General features: G+C 36.7%; 1 protein-coding gene across 2 annotated transcripts in view; it reads right to left on the bottom strand.

Annotated features, from left to right (window-relative positions):
- Nucleotides 1–19157, bottom strand: part of ASH1L (ASH1 like histone lysine methyltransferase) — a 189274-nt gene that overhangs the window by 23889 nt on the left and 146228 nt on the right. Inside the window, exons 8-12 of one of the 2 annotated variants that reach the window (XM_069480458.1) lie at nucleotides 11806–11894; nucleotides 9659–9704; nucleotides 9435–9543; nucleotides 5883–6089; nucleotides 5609–5755 (exon numbers count right to left, since the gene is read on the bottom strand). In XM_069480458.1, the coding sequence (XP_069336559.1) occupies nucleotides 5609–5755; nucleotides 5883–6089; nucleotides 9435–9543; nucleotides 9659–9704; nucleotides 11806–11894 (598 nt within the window). The remainder of the gene's footprint in view (nucleotides 1–5608; nucleotides 5756–5882; nucleotides 6090–9434; nucleotides 9544–9658; nucleotides 9705–11805; nucleotides 11895–19157) is intronic. The other variant, XM_069480459.1, reaches the window with a different exon arrangement.

Here is a 19157-nt window from a genome sequence, read left to right as displayed (position 1 = left end):
TTTACCTTATTTAATCCAACAACTGTATAAAAATAAGTACTATTAGACAATATTATAACCCTCAAAGTAGAAATGAGCAAACTGAGGCACCAAGAGGGTAACTTGCCCAAAATCATACAGCTAATAACTTGGGGAATCACATTTCAAATCAAATCTGTCTGGCTTCAAAATCTTAACTAACTATGCCATACCAATCACAGGTTTTCTAATTAATTCTTAAAACAACCCTATGAAATAGGTATTATGATCTCCATTTTTTTGTTTGTTTGTTTGTTTTCTACACAGACAGGGCCAGATTATGTTGCCCAGGCTGTCTGGTACTCCTGGCCGCAAGCAATCCTCTTGTTTCCCAACATGCTGGGATTACAAGAGTGAGCCACTGCACCCAGTCATTATTTTGGGTTTTCAAAACAATCGAGTACTCTGTCACCCAGGTTGGAGTGCAGTGGCATGATCATAGTTCACAGTAATCTCTAACTCTTGGACTCAAGCGATCCTCCTGCCTTGGCCTCCCAAAATGCTAAGATTACAGGTGTGAGCCACTGCACCCAGCAAACTATGGCCCACAGGCCATACCCCACCCTAGGTCTTTGTAAATAAAGTTTTACTGGTGCACAGTTATTCCCCAAAAGTTTGTGACTCCTGGTCTACACTGTAACATTTATTTTTATTTATTTTTTTGAGACAGAGTCTCACTTTGTTGCCCAGGCTAGAGTGAGTGCCATGGCGTCAGCTTAGCTCACAGCAACCTCAGACTCCTCGGCTTAAGCGATCCTACTGCCTCAGCCTCCCGAGTAGCTGGGACTACAGGCATGCGCCACTATGCCCGGCTAATTTTTCTATGTATATTTTTAGTTGTCCATATAATTTCTTTCTATTTTTAGTAGAGACGGGGTCTTGCTCTTGCTCAGGCTGGTACACTGTAACATTTAAAATCTGATTACATACTGTCTTGTATTAGCAGAATTTTTTTTGGTATAACTAACATGGAGTAGAACCTCAAATCAAGTGTATAGCTTGCTGTATTTTTATTTATCTATGAGCCTGTATAACCTCCCAGAAAGTTTCTGTCTTTGAGTCAGTACCCTCTCTACAAAGAAATGCTGCTATTCTGACCTGTTATCATAGATCGGTTTTGCATGTTTTGAACTTCAAATAAATGGAATCATACAGATTGTACTCTATAGTATATGTATTTTTATGCCCAGTTTCTTTTACTCAATGTCACATTGCATTGCATGTATCAATTTATACCTTTATATTGCTGTGCAGTATTCCAGTATATGAATATGCCACACTTCATATATCTATTCTACTGTTGATAAACATTTGGGTTGGTTGCAGTTGTTAGTTATTAAAAAAAAAAAAAACACCTTCTGTTGACTTTTTTTTATTTATTTATTTTTAATCTTATATTTTTCCTAGACTCTTCAGAAATAATGTTGACATTCTTGTATATGGTTTTTGAACATAAACAGCCATTTCTGTTGGGGACATACTTAGGAATGTGATTGGCTGGGTTACTGAATATGTTTAGTTTGGTAGTTACTGCTGAACATTTTTTGAAAGTGGTTATACTAATCAACAGTTCTACCAGCAATCTAAGAACATTTACGCTGCTCTACAGCCTTGCCAATCCGTTGCATTGTCAGTCCTTAATGTTAGACATTTGAAGGGCATGTAGTAGTTTTTCATTTTGTTTAATATTTCTCTTAATACTGTGTTTCATGATAAGCACTTTTGTATGCTTATTGATCACTTTCATATTTTTTTTTTTGAGACAGAGTCTCATTCTGTTGCATGGGCTAGAGTGCCGTGACGTCATCCTAGCTTGCAGCAACCTCAAACTCCTGGGCTCAAGTGATCCTCCTGCCTTAGCCTCCCCAGTAGCTGGGACTACAGCCATGTGCCAGCCACCACACTTGGATAACTTTTCTATTTTTAGTAGAGATGGGGGTTTTGCTGTTGCTCCGGCTAGTCTCGAACTCCTGACCTCAAGTGATCCTCCAGCCTTGGCCAGAGTGCTAGGATTGCAGATGTGAACCACCATGCCTGGCCTTCTTTTTTTTTTTCTTTTAAGACAGAGTCTCATTCTGTCACCCAGGCTAAAGTGCCATGGTGTCAGCTTAGCTCACGGCAACCTCAAATTCCTGGGTTCAAACAATCTTCCTGTCTCAGACTCCCAAGTACCTTGGACTACAGGTGCACATCACCATGCCCGGCTAATTTTTTTTTAATTTTTAGTAGAGGCTAATTTTTCCCCCCTATTTTTAATAGAGACAGGGTCTTGCTCAGACCGGTCTTAGATTCGTGACCTCAAGTGATCCTCCTGCCTCAGCCTACCAGAGTGCTAGGATTACAGGCACGAACCACCTCGCCTGGCTCATATTCTTTTTCAAGTACCTATTCTTTTACCTATTTAAAAAATTTGAGTGTCTTTCTTACTGTTTTGTAGATTCTAAATAAAAATTAATCCTCTGTCGAATAAAACATCACAAATTATTCTTTCCAGTGTATGGCTTGTCTTATACTCTCTAAATGGTATCTTTTGATGAGCAGAAATACTTAATTGTATTAAATTTAAAATTTTATGGTCAATGCTATTTATGTCCTATTTAAGATATCTTAACCTATCCCAACTCAAAAGAAAATATTATCCCAAGTTTCCTTCTAGAAACTTGATAGTTTCAACTGTGATATTTAGGTCTATGATGCATTTTTGTATGTAGACTAAGATAGGAGCCAACTGACTCAGCATCGCTTTTTAAAAATCCATCCTTATTCTACTGTGTTATAGTGGAGGCTTTGTCATAAATCAGGTGACAGCACATTTAGGGATCTTTGCCTGGACTTTATTTATTCATCTATGAATCTACCCCAAGTAATTCCCACTGTTTTAATTAATGTACCTTAAAGTCTAGAAATTTGGTAGTGTAAGTCCTTAAATTTTGTTCTGTAAGATTACCTTGGCTTTTCAGGGTCTTTTACACGCTCAAATAGGAAATCATATATGATTTATATACAATGTAGGAATCAGCATGTCAATTTCCATAAAAACTGGGTTTGGATTAGATTTGAATTTATAGATCGACTTGGTAACAATTGACATCTTAAAAATACCGAGATGAAATATGCCTTGGCCAGGCACGGTGGCTCATGCCTGTAATCCTAGTGCTCTGGGAGGCGGAGGCGGGAGGATTACTTGAGCTCAGGAGTTCGAGACCAGCCTGAGCAAGAGCGAGACCCTGCCTCTACTAAAAATAGAAAGAAATTAGCCAAACAACTAAAAATAGAAAAAATTAGCCAGGCATGGTGGTGCATGCCTGTAGTCCTAGCTACCCGGGAGGCTGCGGCAGGAGGATCCCTTGAACCCAGGAGTTTGAGGTTGCTGTGAGCTAGGCTGATGCCACGGCACTCTAGCCTGGGCAATAGAGTGAGACTCTATTTCAAAAAAAAAAAAAAAAAAGAAAGAAGCCTTGAACATGGCATAGCTCTCCATTAACTTAGGTCATCTTTAATTTTTCCCAATAATGTTTACTGGTTTGCAGTACAGAGGTCCTACAAACTTTCATTAACTTTATTCCTTGGTAGTAGTCTTTTATGAAGATATTGTAAACAGTACTGTCTCTTAAATATCACTTTCTACTTGGCTGTTGCTAATATATTGAAATGGAATCAAAATGTTATTTTTTTCCCCCTAGAGTATAGTGGCATCATCAGAGCTCATGGCAACCTCAAACTTCTGGGCTCAAGTGATCCTCCTGCCTCAGCCTCCTGAATAGCTGGGAATATAGACACATGGCACCACACCTGGCTAATTTTTTTTTATCTTTTGTAGAGATGGGATCTAGCTATTGCCCAGGCTGGTTTTGAAATCTTGGGCTCAAGTGATCCTCATATCTAAGCCTCCCTAAGTGCTGGGATTACAGGTGTGAGCCACCATGCCTGCCTGAATATACAGTTTCCATCAATCTTGTTAAATTCATTTATTTATAGTAATATGGACATTTTAAAATTTCCATGTATATATATAATCATGTCATCTCCAAATAATGACAGTTGAATTTTTTTCATTTCGAATCTTCCTACTTTTCTTTCTTTTATTATTGTACTGGTTAGGATCTTCAGTACAATGTAGGATAAGAGTGATAGTGGACATCCTTATCTAGGTATGATGGTAGCTATAGTTTTTTTTAATAGATTCTCTTGAACACATTAAGTTAGTTCACTTTTATTCCCAGTTTGCTGAGTTTTCATATGAATGAATATTGAATTTTGTCAAATGCTTTTTTTGCCTCTGTGGAGATGACATATGATTTTTTGCCTTTATTCTGTTAAAGGGGTAAATTACATTAATTTTGAATGTTAAACCAACTAATTTTTGTTTCCTGGAATAATACCCACAGGGTCATAATCATATATATTGGTAGATTTGTTGATATTTTATTTAGGATTTTTGCATCTATTTCATGGGACACATTGAAAAAATATATCTTTTCTTTCTTTTAACATCCTGGTTAGGTTTTAGAAGAAGGTTATGCTAGCCTTATGAAGTGGAAGAATTTATATTGGTAGTATTGGTATTATTTTTTCTTTAAGCATGTGGAAGAATTATCAGTGAAGGTATCTGGGCCTTGAGATTCTTTTAATTATATTTTCATTTTTTTTTGATAGATGTGCAGATTTTCTATCTTGTGTCATTTTTGGTAAGGTGCGTTTTTAAAAGAATTTGTTCATTTCATCTAACTTTTCAAATACAAAACTGTTTAGGATAATTGATAGACAAACTGTGGTGAATTCACATAAAGGATTATTACTTCACAATAAAAAGCAACAAACCACTGATACGCTCAACAACATGGATCAACTGCAAAAACATGCTAAATGTAAGAAGGCAGACATAAAAGAGGACATTTATATGAAGTTCCAGAATAGGCAAAACTAACCTGTTGCAACAGAAATTAGATCAGTGTTTGCATTGGGGGGTGGCGTGATCAACTATGAAGAGGCTGAAGGGAGCTTTGTGAAATGACAGAAATGTCCTATATTTTCATATGGGTGTGGGTTTCATGGGTATATACATTTGTAAAAATTGATAGAAATACTCACTTAAGATCTATCTATTTCTCTGTATGTGACTTATACTTCAATTAAAAAAACTTAAAAGTTCATACTATATTATATTTTTAAAATTATTTTTTAGATATCATTTTTTTCCTTCTCAATTAGATTGTAATTTATTTGAGGAAAGGGGCCTCATAATTCACTTATTTTATTTCTCCTTGTGAGAAATCCACCGGGCAAGTAGTAAGTATGCAATATAGGCTGAATTAACTGTAGTAACACATGTAACACAGTGCCTAGCGCATAGTAAGCATGCAATAAATATTAGGTATTATCATTATCATTATTATATTTTTCTGGGAGTAGCTAGGATGAAACAAAGAACTGGCAGGAGCTTACTCTGCCTGCAGGATCTGGTACAATGGGTAAGTGCCTGAGCTGCTTTGTGTAGGCTGACTGATACTGTGGAAAGATCAATGTCTTGCTGCCCTCAATGCCTTCTCTTCAGCTGAATTCTTGGCTTTACCTTCACCTGTTTCCTTACCATTTCTGCATTTCACAATTTGGGTCACAGCTGTGGTTGATGAATCGGGCTTCATTTCCCATGCGGTAACTGTCAATTACCATCCCGCTATCCAGGTTCAGACAGTAGTGGTCACTGTGATTGTGATACTGCTCAATCATCCTGTTTCTGAAGAAGAAAGAAATGATAGGAAGCCAATTAATGATTAAGATGAAAGTAAATTTCAAAACTTTCAGTCTCCATTGTAATCCTGTAGCTTTGCATTTCATTAGAGTATCATCGGTTACCACTGTACCTGAACTCCTGTTCGCTGACAACCTCCCCTAGGTATTCAATAATGAACTGCCCAGCTTTCAGGGGTTCTTTGGTTCTGATTCCCCAGCCTTTTTCTTCAGCTCGAAATCGTTCTAGACATTGTACCCATTCATGCCTCTGTATCCTCTGGTTACAGCACTGCTCACCACAGGGGCAAGTGTTGGGGGAACACTCAGCAAAGATCATTCTACAAAGAAAAGAAATAATTGTACATCAATTTACATAACATATACCTTAATACACCCGTTTTTGATTTTACATGAATTTTAAAAATGAAGATAAGAAATGAATTATTTTAATGGCAGTAGCCAAACCACTAAGATTAAAATGATATTTATAAGAAATTAATATTCAGGATTTCCAAATCAGGTTAAAAACACCTAATGCTTCTTGTAAATGAATGTTAATTGTCTACTCAGCATCCTGGGTAAACATTATCATATTTATCTGTGCCAAGAATAAATGAACTGTAACCCATAAAAGAATCAACAATTTGATTACACTGCACTCTTGTTCTGAGCAACTTATGGCCATTTACAGACTTTATTTATTTATTTTTTATAAAATTATTATTATTTTTTGTTGAGAGTCTCGCTCTGTTGCCCAGGCTAGAGTGCTGTGACGTCAGCCTAGCTCACAGCAACCTCAAACTCTGGGGTTCAAGCAATTCTTCTGCCTCAGCCTCCCGAGTAGCTGGGACTACAGGCATGTGTCACCATACCCGGCTAATTTTTTCTGTACATATTTTTAGTTGTCCAGATCATTTCTTTCTATTTTTAGTGGAGATGGGGTCTTGCTCTTGCTCAGGCTGGTCTCGAACTCCTGACCCTGAGTGATCCTCCCGCCTCGGCCTCCCAGAGTGCTGGATTACAGGTGTGAGCCACCAAGTCTGGCCTAAAAATAGTCTTGAATCAAGTATTTCTTGGGCCACGGTTGAGTATAACTCTACAAACGTATCTTATATAGACACAAAAGCAGATCATATAGATCCTTTAACTTCTCCCCATCCCTAAAATATTTATAGAATCTTGAATACAAAGACAGGAAAGATGAAGCCACTTTATATTTTAGGTAGCTCCATTTAACTGAATCTCTCTTCACATGGGTTACTTTTAAATATATAAGTAGGCATGCATTAAATAAATATATTTTACTTTTTCTTAGATATTTATGCATTTATTACATTCATTATCACATTATTCATTAGATGGACGACTATACAGTGATCATCTTCCCATGACAAAATGTTGGCAGCACTGTATCTGAGGGTTTTTCTTTGTCTTTTTTTTTTTTTTTTTTGAGACAGAGTCTCACTCTGTTGCTCGGGCTAGAGTGCCATGGCGTCAGGCTGGCTCACAGCAACCTCAAACTCCTGGGATCAAGCAATCCTCCTGCCTCAGCCTCCCAAGTAGCTGGGACTATAGGCATGCACCATCATGCCCGGCTAACTTTTTTCTATATATATTTTTAGTTGTCCACCTAATTTCTTTGTATTTTTTTAGTAGAGATGGGGTCTCGCTCTTGCTCAGGCTGGTCTCAAACTCCTGAGCTCAAATGATCCGCCTGCCTCAGCCTCCCAGAGTGCTAGGATTACAGGTGTGAGCCACCGTGCTCAGCCTGTCTTTTTTTTTTTTTTTTTGAAACAGGGTCTCATTCTGTTGCCCTGGGTAGAGTGCAGTGACATCATCATAACTAACTGTAACCTCAAACTCCTGAGCTCAAGTGATCCCCCTGCCTCAGTGTCTCGAAAAGCTGGGACTACAGGCGTGCGCCACCATGCCCTGTTAATTTTCCTATCTGCAGTAGAGATGAGGTCTTGCTATGTTACCTAGGCTGGTCTCCAACTCCTGCCCTCATGCGATCCTCCTACCTTGGCCATCTGCTCGTTCTGTTTTTCTTTTTTACTTAGGGTTTTTTTTTGAAGAAAGACAACACAATGTGAAGAATGAATGTGATACACTAACAAAAAAAAAAAATGGTGTAAGATAAACAAAGTAGTTATGTAAGGTCAATATCCAAATTTCAATTTTTAAAAACTAACAGCTTATATAATTAGCAGTGTAGTATAGTGGAAGGAATATGACTTTTGGATAAAAAGATGTGGGTTCAAATTGTCTCTGTCTCTCTCTCTCTTTTTATGACCAACAGAATGGCAAACTTGCATATCAACCTGATGGACAATGACATACATCTTAAAAATTTAGACCTGTGGGCCACAATGATTTATAAAAGTACGTATCTAAAAAATTTGTACCAGAAACAAATATACATAAAAGTGTATATTTAAAATATTTGTGCCCTGGCTTCCCAAAATGCTGGGAGGCCAAGGTGGAAGGATTGCTTGAACCCAGAGTTCAAGGCTGCAGTGAGCTATGAATGGGCACTGTAGTCTAGCCTGTGTGATTGAACTAGACCCTGCCTCTAAAAAAAAACACAAAATAAAATCAATTAAATCAAATATTTGTGAATAAAAAAATATAAGTACACAAAACACTATCTATACCACCAGCTGCTATCATTTTGTGAAACTGTATGTATGTACAACACAAGGTATGAATTTATAGTGATGTAGGTAAGGCAGAACTCCCAACTGGCATGCTAAAGCAGGAAGGATTAAAATACTGATTCCCTCAGCCCACAGAACAGGTGACTAGAGAAGTAGTTGTCTCTGGCCAGGACAACAATCCAGAAAAGGAAATACTGATATGAAGTTCACTAGGTTTTTTTGGCTATAAATTTGCATGTTACTAAAACCAACAAATTCTATCTCCACTCCTTTGTCTCTATTATTAGATTTCCATTCTGAAATCTCAATATCATTTTAAATTAAATCAAAATCATAATTTTTATTTCTAATTCAGTTAGAACCCACACTTTTTACCTCTGACAACCACATTACCATCTCATTAGCATCACTGACTCAATCATCATGTGTATATCGCCCATATGCTGATGGTCAATCAACACGGTTTTCCTCTAAAATATATCATGTCCTTCCTCTTCACATTCACTGCCATTGTCCACTCTACTCTGTCATTATGGCTACCATATACTGAGGGCTAAGAAGGTGCCTAGGACTGTGCTTAATACTTTATGATCTGGGCATAGTGGCAGGTACCTGTAACCCCAGCTACTCAGGAGGTTTAGGCACGAGGACAGCTTGAGCCCAGGAGTCTAGCCTGAGCAACATAGCTAGACCCCACTTTTGAAAAAACAAAACTTTATGAATATTCTCTATGAATACTGTCTCTCATAATCTGCACAAACCTCCCACGAAGGTAAGGTATTATTTTTATCAGGGGGTTAAATAACTTTCCTCAGGTCTCATAAGTAGTAACAGGATTTAAACCCAGGTATATAAGACTCTAAAATCTCATTCTTTTTCTATTACTCCATTTGGCCCATCCATTAGGTTTTATATATCTTTGTGCAATTTCTTGAGGGGAAATGAAAGAGGCTAAATTTTCCCTCGTAGTGTTGTGTATATATACCTTAAAGCCTATGGTTTAGAGGAATCAGTTTAGTACAGTACCTATTGAGACAGTCATCCACACAGCCCTTCCTGGTGTCATCATCTGGCTTCTTACAATTACAGGTGGTAGCCTCGTAACCAGAAAGGGGTTTGACATCAACGTAGACATCTTGAGAAGATAGCAAAAAATAGTTCGTGAACATAACATGATAATTTTTCAATTGCCAGGCTAGGAATAACTTTGATAATATTGAAGCAGAAAAAATAATTTCCAAGTTACTCACTTGAACGGATTTTTTTATATAGAGGGACATCTGGCTTTTTGTATAGCTAGAAGAAAAAAAGAAAAATCTTAAGTCTCTAACTGCAAATACCAGAAAGCAGTATCAATCACTAAAACTATAGGAAATTATCCATGTGCTCTGTTCATATAAATTTTTTTTTTTTTTTTGAGACAAAAGTCTCGCTCTGGCCCAGGCTAGAGGGCCGTGGCATCATCCTAGCTCACAGCAACCTCAAATTCCTGAGCTCAAGCAATCCTTCTGCCTGGGCTTCCCAGAGTGCTAGGATAATAGGCGTGAGCCACCACGCCTGGCCCATATGAAATATTTACTAGACCTTCTGGGTTGAATATGTTTGAGGGAAACTCTTGGTATGATCACTTTTTACTCTGAAAAAAAAAGGTGAGAGAGAGTAAGATTCAACAGAAGAAGGGATAGTTTATAGAAATAGAATTATGTTTCTTTAGCACGTTGTTAGAGTTAAATGAAAATCACCCTGGAGACCAATCTATTCATTTGGACAAATTAAGATTTTCATTTGCCTCTATTGAGAGAAAGGAATACGTACATAGGGCTTAGATGGTCTGGGTAGGTATATAAATTTTTATTTATTTATATATTTTTGAGACAGGGTCTCACTCTGTCATCCAGGCTAGAGTGCAGTGGCACAATCACAGCTCACTGCAAACCTCAAATTCCTGGGCTCAAGTGATCCTCTTGCCTTAGCCTCCCAAGTAGCTGGGACTACAGGCTCATGTCATGATGACCAACTATTGTATTTTTTTTTTAATTTCAGAATATTATGGGGGGGGGTACAAATGTTTAGGTTACATATTATTGCCTTAGCCCTGCCCATATAAAATTAAAAAGATAACAGTACCCTGGCTTTTCAGGCTGGGAATTGTAGGAAAACACATTTCACATTTTAATTAAGGGAATTAATTTAGTGAATAAAGGGGAGAGGGCAAGCAGGAAAAATGGAGCTCTCACATTATAATCAAGAAGGCATTAGGAAAAAAGAAAAAAAAAAAGAATGCTTTAGACCACAGGGAGTCAGTTGGCCAGCATTTTGCCATAGAGCACAGCACATACAAAAAAATAGCAAGTTGGACTAAGCTAGGCTGTTTATTAATTGATTGGAACAATCCCAACATCATTTTTCAGTCGTTATGTTCAAAGCAATGTCCCTTTTTTGTCAAAAACTCTGATACAAATATTTAACATATTAATACTCAGATTTCAAAAGAGGTCATCAGAAAAGAGAATGCAGAGGAGAATGTCAATTGTTTTTGGCTTTCCAAAATTAATGTTTGATGACATTTTGGCAAAACTCAGGAGCCTGTTCATCTCATTTATATGACTACTTCTTTTTCCCAACAACTGTTCTCAATATGGGGCCTAAGGGTTATAACCTAATACAAAAATCACTGGGGGAAAATTTTCAATTAGGAAAGCAAGAGAGAAAAACAAGATCTTCCTATTTTTAGTTGCCAATATATTTAACACTTTTAATTTATTTTTCTTGGGACAGGGTCTCACTGTGTTGCCCAGGCTGGAGTGCAGTGGCATCTTCCATCATAGCTCACTGCAACCTGAACGCCTGGGTTCAAGCGATCCTCCTTACACAGCCTCCCGAGTAGCTGGGACTACAGGCGTGCACCACCACGCCTGGCTAATTTTTCTAAAGATCTTTTTAAAAGTACAAGAGTGTTAAACATTTTCCTGCTTCCTTCAGTACAAGAATCTCTTTTGTATGTGAAAAATTCCAAACTGATAAGGAGCCAACAAAAATAAAGCCTGAAATTTCTTAGTGCTGCTGGCAGCACATCTAAATTCTCCTGAGACCTGCATCAAACAGGATTCTTATAGAGCAGAATCTTTGCTACCAAAATAAAAGTCCAGAATAACAACAGAAGCTTGCCTAGGGAAGCAGGAACTTACTGCTATTTTGCAGTATGAGTAAAGGCAAACAGGTCACATTAAATATGAATGCAAATTCATTTTTTTCTGTCTCTAACCTTCACTGGGACACTTCTCAATACTTCCTAAGATAAAAACATTGTTAACAAGGAGGCAGAGATAGACCTGCATTCCCATCCCGCCCCCTTTACCACTTAAAAATGAAACCTGGTAAAACAGGCTTTTTGTACCTGATTGTGTTTCCACTGCCAAAGGATGTCATAAGGAAGCTGGAAGTCAATTCTCTTTTGTCTTAGATATTTTCCTGAAACAAAAAACACTATCAATTTCAAGACCTATTCTAATGATATTCATGCATACAAAGGGGTCAAACAACCACAAGAACTAATATGTACTCGCTAGAAATTTAAAAAGATTGAATTTTTATTTTAGGAATTTTTCAACCATGAATTTTTAATTGTAGCTACTCTTATCCCTCATACTCTATGTGATATATGCTAAAGATACATTTTAATTTTAATAGTAGTCTACAAAAAACAAGCATAGCAAAATTATTACCAATTTCTAACCGAATACAAAAGATTTTTTGATCATTAAAATTATTAACCGTAGAGCATCTGGCACCTGCACGCTTTCATTATCACACATAATCTAAGGCTGACTACAAAAAGGGGAAATTCCTGCATTGAAATAATTAGAATTTTTCCAGAAAAATTTATGTTTTATTAACATTTTTTCCTATCTATTGAAATACTACATATAAAAGCAAATTTCAAATCCCCTTTTCTTTTTGTTTGAGATAGTCTTGCTCTGTTGCCCAGGCTAGTGCAGTGGCGTCATAGCTCAGGGCAACCTCAAACACCTGGGCTCAAACAAGCCTTCTATCCCCCGAGTAGCTGGGACTACAGGAGCGCACCACCACACCTGGCTAATTTTTTCTACTTTTAGTAAAGATGAGGTCTCTCTTGCTCAGGCTGGGCTTGAACTCCTGACCTCAAGCAATCCTCCCGCCTCAGCCTCCCAGAGTGCTAGTATTACAGGTGTTAGCCACCAGGCCCAGCCCAAATCCCCTTTTCTTAAAAAGGCCTCTCCAACTTCCTTACTCTATGTGAGCCTTCTGTCCCCTCAGCCCCTATGATGCTTAACTTTTTTGTTGTAGAACTTATAGTTTTCTTTGTTATATGCTTATTTGTCCTATTATTTGTCTCTAGACCAGCAGTTCTCAAAGAGTGCTCTGCTGACTTAAGGGCATCCAGAGGTTAAAACTATTTTAGTAAGACTATTAAGTTGTCATATGCCTCCTTCATTATGCAGGTATTTGCACTAACAGTGTAAAAGCAATGGTGGATAAAACTGCTAGAACTATAGCATGAATCAAGGCAGTGGCACAAACTATACTAGGAATCTTTGTATCTTTCCCCATCACATACTTGCAAAAAACAAGCCAACAGTATAACTGAAGAATGTTTTTGATGAAGAAGTAAAAATTATATTAAATCTTGACCCACAAGTTCAGATTTTGAATATTCTACATGGCGTAATGGATGTATGCATAAGGCATTTCTGCTGCATACTGAAATATGATGGTTACCTCAAGAAGAACTTATGTAACAATATTTGTATGACCAACTGAACTATTTGCTTTGTTCATGGAACATCATCTTTACTTGTAAGAACAACTGCCAAACTATGGTTATTCTGACATGGGTACTGAAAATAAGCAATGTGAACTTGTCACTTCAAGAAACACAAGTGACTTCTGGTCAGAGTGCTTTAGTGTTTAAAAAAAAAAAAAAGCTAACGAACAAAAACAGAAAAAGTGAAAAAAATAAAAAAAGAAACAACTGACAATATTTGTTATCAATGATAAAATTTGAGCATTAAGTGAACACGGGAATTTTGGAAAACTGTCCACTACTGTGAGCTTTTCAGTTTTCCAACATTTAGATTTTTCTCATCAAATCAGTGGTGGTATTAACGTGAATTGTTTTAAGATAATATAGGAAATGGAAGGGCTACATAATTCAGTGAGTCAGTATTTTTTTTAGAGACAGGGACTAGTGTCACTTAGGCTGGAGTGCAGTAGTCCAATCATAGCTCACTGTAACCCTGAATTTCTGGTCTCAAGTGATCCTACTGTCTTGGCTTCTCCAAGTGCTGGGATTATAGGCATAAACCACTGCACCCAGCCTGAATCAGTATTTTTAAATGATCAATGTATGAAGCCATAAAATCACATATGGTTAAAAGATCCCTCAAGTTGCAAGAGACCAATGGATTTTAATGTAACTGAGGACAAAAAGCTCACTGATTTCAGATTCCATACTGCAACTAATCTTTCATGAATGTTTGCATTTATACTTTCGATACATTATCAGAAAAAGAATATCCACAATTATCTGAAATCCTTAGTAAAATATTTTTCTCTTCTAACTACATAGCTGTGAGAGGTCAGATTTCTTCATCTTCTTAAACCAAAATAATATCATAACAGATTGAAAAACAAAAACAGATAAGAAAATCCAGCTGTCTTTTATTAAGCCAGGCATTAAAGAGATTTGCAAAAATGTAAAATAAAGTCACTATTCTCATAAATCTTTTTTTGGTAAAAATGTTATTTATGTTAACATGTAATGTGTAATGAGTTTATTGACTAAACAAAACTGATGATATAACAGCTTAGATTACAGGTATATCTAGGAGTAAATCACATCTGGAAGCAATGTAGTAACATTGGGATTATAGCTGATAAAAGATTAGAATTCACTTGTTGAACAGGGAACCAAAGTTAATGTGTAACTATGAAGTCTGTAATGAAAAAGTAGAAACAACTTAAAGATCAATGGGGAAACAAATTTTGGTATATACAATTAACAAAATATTACGTAGCTATTAAAATGAAATGAGGTATATATGTACTCATATGGAAATAGAATATGTTCTCCAAAGTATTATAGCATGAGCTCATTTTTGTAAATATTAGAAAGAAATTAGTTATACATGGTAGGGACTGACTGGGAAGGGGCACGAGGGAACTTTCTGGGTTGATGGTATTAATAATTCTGTTGAGAAGGGTTTGAGTTAGACAGGCGTATGCATTTTTAAAAACTCAACAAATATACATTTAAGATTTTTGCATTTTATTGATGGCAAATTCATGTCAAAGGAAAAGCCTGTAAACAAATATTGAGATCTTGGCTCTGGTATGCTTGCTAAAATATTTAGGAGAAATATATCAGTGTCTGTAATTTACTTTGGAGTACATCCAAAAAGAAGGTGGATTAACACATGTAAAGAGTAATGGATATACGTTCTGATGCTGTGAACAAATAGGAAAAAAAAAAGGAAAAAAAAAAGAAAAAAAAAGTAATACATGACAAAAAAATCAAAAAATAAAAAAAGAGTAATGGATAGACGGATACAGATAAATTAAATAATGTAAAATGTTAATGACAGAATCTAGGTGTTGGAATATTGTATGTTCACTGTATAATTTTTTCAATTTTTCTGCACGATGAAAAATTTCTTAATAAAGAGTTGGAAAAACCAGCTATATATATGTTTAGGAAAAAGTCTGAAAGAGTATGTGCTAAACTAATATATATTTGGGGATAGGGATGCTTCTTTTAATTCACAGTCTTCTTTATTTAAAGATTTTTTTTTTTGGACAGAGTCTCACTCTGTTGCCCTGAGTAGAGTGCAGTGGTGTCATTGTAGCTCATTGCAACCTCAAACTCCTAGGCTTAAGGGATCCTCCTGCCTCACCCTCTCGAGTAGCTGAGACTACAGATGCATGCCACCAAGCACAGCTAATTTTTCTGTTTTTAGTAGAGATGGGGTCTCACTTTTGCTCAGGCTGGTCTCGAAATCCTGAGCTCAAGCAATCGTCCCGCCTTGGCCTCTGCAAGTGCTAGGATTACAGGAAAGAGTCAATGCGCGTGGCTTTATTTATTTACTGTATTTTTTTCTTAAAGATTTTTTTGGACAATGAGTATATACTCACTGGTTCTTAATAATAATAAAGGTAAACATAATCTTTTAAGAAGTCAAGACTGGTCTTCAGAAGATAGGACAAATTTCCTTAACGAAAACTGTTAACTTCTTTCTTTGCCAGTAATACATGTTTTCTCTAGAGAAGAGAGTATAAAAGAATGAAAGAGAAGACAGAAAGTTCTGAATTTTTTAAAGGAATACTTTTTCTCTCTCCCCCTAGAAAAGAAAGCTTCTATAATCATTCCAACTAACCTCAAAGACACAATTTTTCCCATAGCCTAGTATCTTGAGTTTTCCGAGTACCTAGTTGTTAAAAAGTTTTTTCTGGCATTATTTGTATTCCTTCTCTCTATCTCATCCATATACTGAGAGCTGAGAAAAAATGACGGGTCTGTTCTTCCTTTCCTCAAACATTTCTAAAACCAGAGCCAAGTAATTCATTTCTTAGAAGTGATAGCCACCTAAAGAGATTTCCTTTATTAACTTCAGCTGGAGATGATACCCCAGGGGGACACTTCTCAGGATCCCCTCATTTGGGCACATCTTTAGTTAATTCCACTTAAAAAATGGAAAAAAAATCACTTTTATCTGAAAATCAAATCTTTTGAAGATTTTTCTTGTGGTGATGTTAGTAAGTGTTGAGATAGTTCTGCCACAGATCACTACAGAAGGACAAGGAAATTCTTTATATCTTCCTTTTAAATAAAATTAAATTTATGGAATCAAAGTCATTTTAAGGCAGGGACTACAGGTGCTCTGAGCTTGTGTTGACTTTGAAATCTACAAGAGGAAATTCCATGCTGATTTTCATTCCCAAAATAAATCCTAGTATTAGGTTATTAAGTATGGAATATCTGATTTCCTTAAGTACTAAGTTTGACAGTTGACATCTCTTGACATTTCACTTTTGACGCTTGCCTTTTTTTTAAATTGTGAAGGTACCACCTCATTCTTTCAAATGTACGTGCATGTTTTGGCTTGTGATTATCTTTCAAAATTTATCTTTTAGAGCAATTTTGTGAAACCATGGATAAGTCAAAAAGGCATGTTATTTTTGAATATGAGTTCTGTTATGGAACCAATGCAGCACAGACAGCTCAAAATAGCAAATAAGTGTTTGGGAAGGATGTGGCTAATGAATGCACAGATGGTTTGAGAAGTTCCATTCTGGTGATTTTAATCTTGAAAATGAGCCATGTGGGTGACCTGAGACCAAGGTGGATAATGATGAGCTGAAAGCTGTAGTGGAAATGAATCTATCTCAACCTACGCGTGAATTAGCAGCAAGGTTTGACACCACTATTCCAACCATATTGGACCATTTGAAACAAATGGGTAAGGTAAAGAAGTTGGATACCGCATGAATTAAATGAGCATGAGAAGATAAATTATCTCAAAGCTTACTTTTCTTTGCTGTCACAACATAAAGGTGAACCATTGCTATACCGTATTGTTATACTTCATGAAAAATGGATTCTTTCTGACAATCACAAGCGCTTGGCACAATGGTTGGATAAAGATAAAGTGCCAAAATGCAGTCCAAAACTGAACACTCATCAAAAAAAGATAATGGTATCTGTCTGGTGGTCCACTGCTGGTATTATCCACTACAGCTTCATGAAACCTGCTCAATCGATTACAGCAGATGTCTAGTGCAACTAATTGGACAAATGATGACGATGCTTGAGATTAAGCAGCTAAGACCAGTCAAAAGAGACAGGGGAATCCCTCTTGCAAGACCACATGTCACAACAAACAACACTGCTCAAACTACAGAAGGTGAACTTGGAAACTCTCTGTCATCCACCATATTTACCAGACCTTGCACCAACTGACTATTACTTCTTCCAGGCTTTGAACCACTTTTTACAAGGAAAAATATTCAATTCTCAACAAGCTGTGGAAAACGCCTTTCACGATTTCATTGCCACTCTCTCTCTAGGCTTCTTCATTGCTGGCACAAGCAAGCTACCGTAAAAATGGCAAAACTGTGTCGATAGTTTAGGTGCATACTTTAACTGTACTGCTTCTTTTTTGAGATATAATACACTACACTTTTGATTCAAAATCAGACATTTCATATTTAATGACTTAATATAAAGGGGAAATAAAAGGTGGAAGTGGAAAAAATCTCCACAAAATCACTCCATTGTAAGGTACCTAAGCAAACAAGGAAACCAAAGGGGAGGAAGGTACTCAATAAAAAGTAAAAAGATAATGACCTTGTCTCTTTCCTGTTCCGAGAGGATATCCTAAAATGTCAAAAACTTGGATTTTTACAATATAGCGACTTCCTTCAAAAAAGGCTCAGTTTAATACTCTGAGTGCTGGATTAAATATCATTCTACAAATATGTAATATTTAAACCCTTTGTTATTCTGTGTAAGTCCTTCCTATATTCCCCAAAGAAAAGCTGTAGTAACAGTTCTTTCAAAGCAGTAGTGTTTGAATGAAATTCGTGCTGTCAAATGGGTTATAAATAATGATCAAAGACACCAAGATAAAACTCTGTTTAAATTTCACTAAATAGCCAACTGTGGGTGGTTGTGCTTGTAATTCCAGTGCTTTGGGAGGCCAAAGTGGGAGGATCGCTTAAGGACAGTAGTTTGAGATCTGCCTGGGCAATGTAGTAAAACCCGTTTCTACAAAAAACAACAAAAATTCACTTAACAAAATATTAGTAGAATTCAAGTTTCTGGTTTTTTTCAGCCTGAGAAAAAATAGGCGGGACCCAGAAAGATTGGAGTATTATGATTTTAACACTCCAATAGAAGAAAGTAATCTCCACAAAGGCAATGATTTTCACTTTGTGTTTACTGATGTATCCCAAGCATCTAGAAAACTGCCAGATTAAAGAGTGTTGAATAAATGGATGAAAAGTATATATCCCATGGTATGGCTTCACAGTATTCCACTAACTGTACTCATTTAATACTTTTAAAAAATACCATCAACTGTTTCCTGAAATTTACTCTTCTTGAGCAAAATTTCTTAAACACAACTTGCTCCTTCTTGCTTTTACATTTTCATGTGTCATTCCTCCTACTTAATAATGAAACCTATCTACCAAATTATGCCCTTTGCCTCCTAAATCTTACTTAAAAATCAGTACTTCTGGCAGGGTGTAGTGGCTCACACCTATTATCCTAGCATTCTGGGAAGCTGAGGCGGGAGAATCGCTTGAGGTCAGGAGTTTGAGAACAGCCTCAGCAAGAGCAAGACCCTGTATCTACTAAAAATAGAAAGAAATTAGCTAGGCAACTAAAAATAGAAAAAATTAGCCAGGCGTGATGGTGCACGCTTGTAGTCCCAGTTACTTGGGAGGCAGGAGGATTGCTTGAGCCCAGGAGTTTGAGGTTTCTGTGAGCTATGATGATGCCATGGCACTCTAGCCCAGGCAACAGAGCAAGACTCTGTCTCAAAAATAAATGAATAAATCTGTACCTCTAACATAGCTGATTAGAACCACATTCAACCCCGATTACTGGAGTTGCTCTGTTCAATATGGTAATGTAATTAAATTTATACATCTTTTCCTTTAGCTTTTATGCATTTTGTGCTCATCTCTATCTATCCACGTCATAAAAAT

This window comes from Eulemur rufifrons, chromosome 8 (assembly GCF_041146395.1).
Source record: "Eulemur rufifrons isolate Redbay chromosome 8, OSU_ERuf_1, whole genome shotgun sequence".
In the NCBI taxonomy this organism is placed as follows: domain Eukaryota; kingdom Metazoa; phylum Chordata; class Mammalia; order Primates; family Lemuridae; genus Eulemur; species Eulemur rufifrons.
Note: the sequence above shows the minus strand (reverse complement) of the source record. Positions and strands in the feature narration are given on the sequence as shown.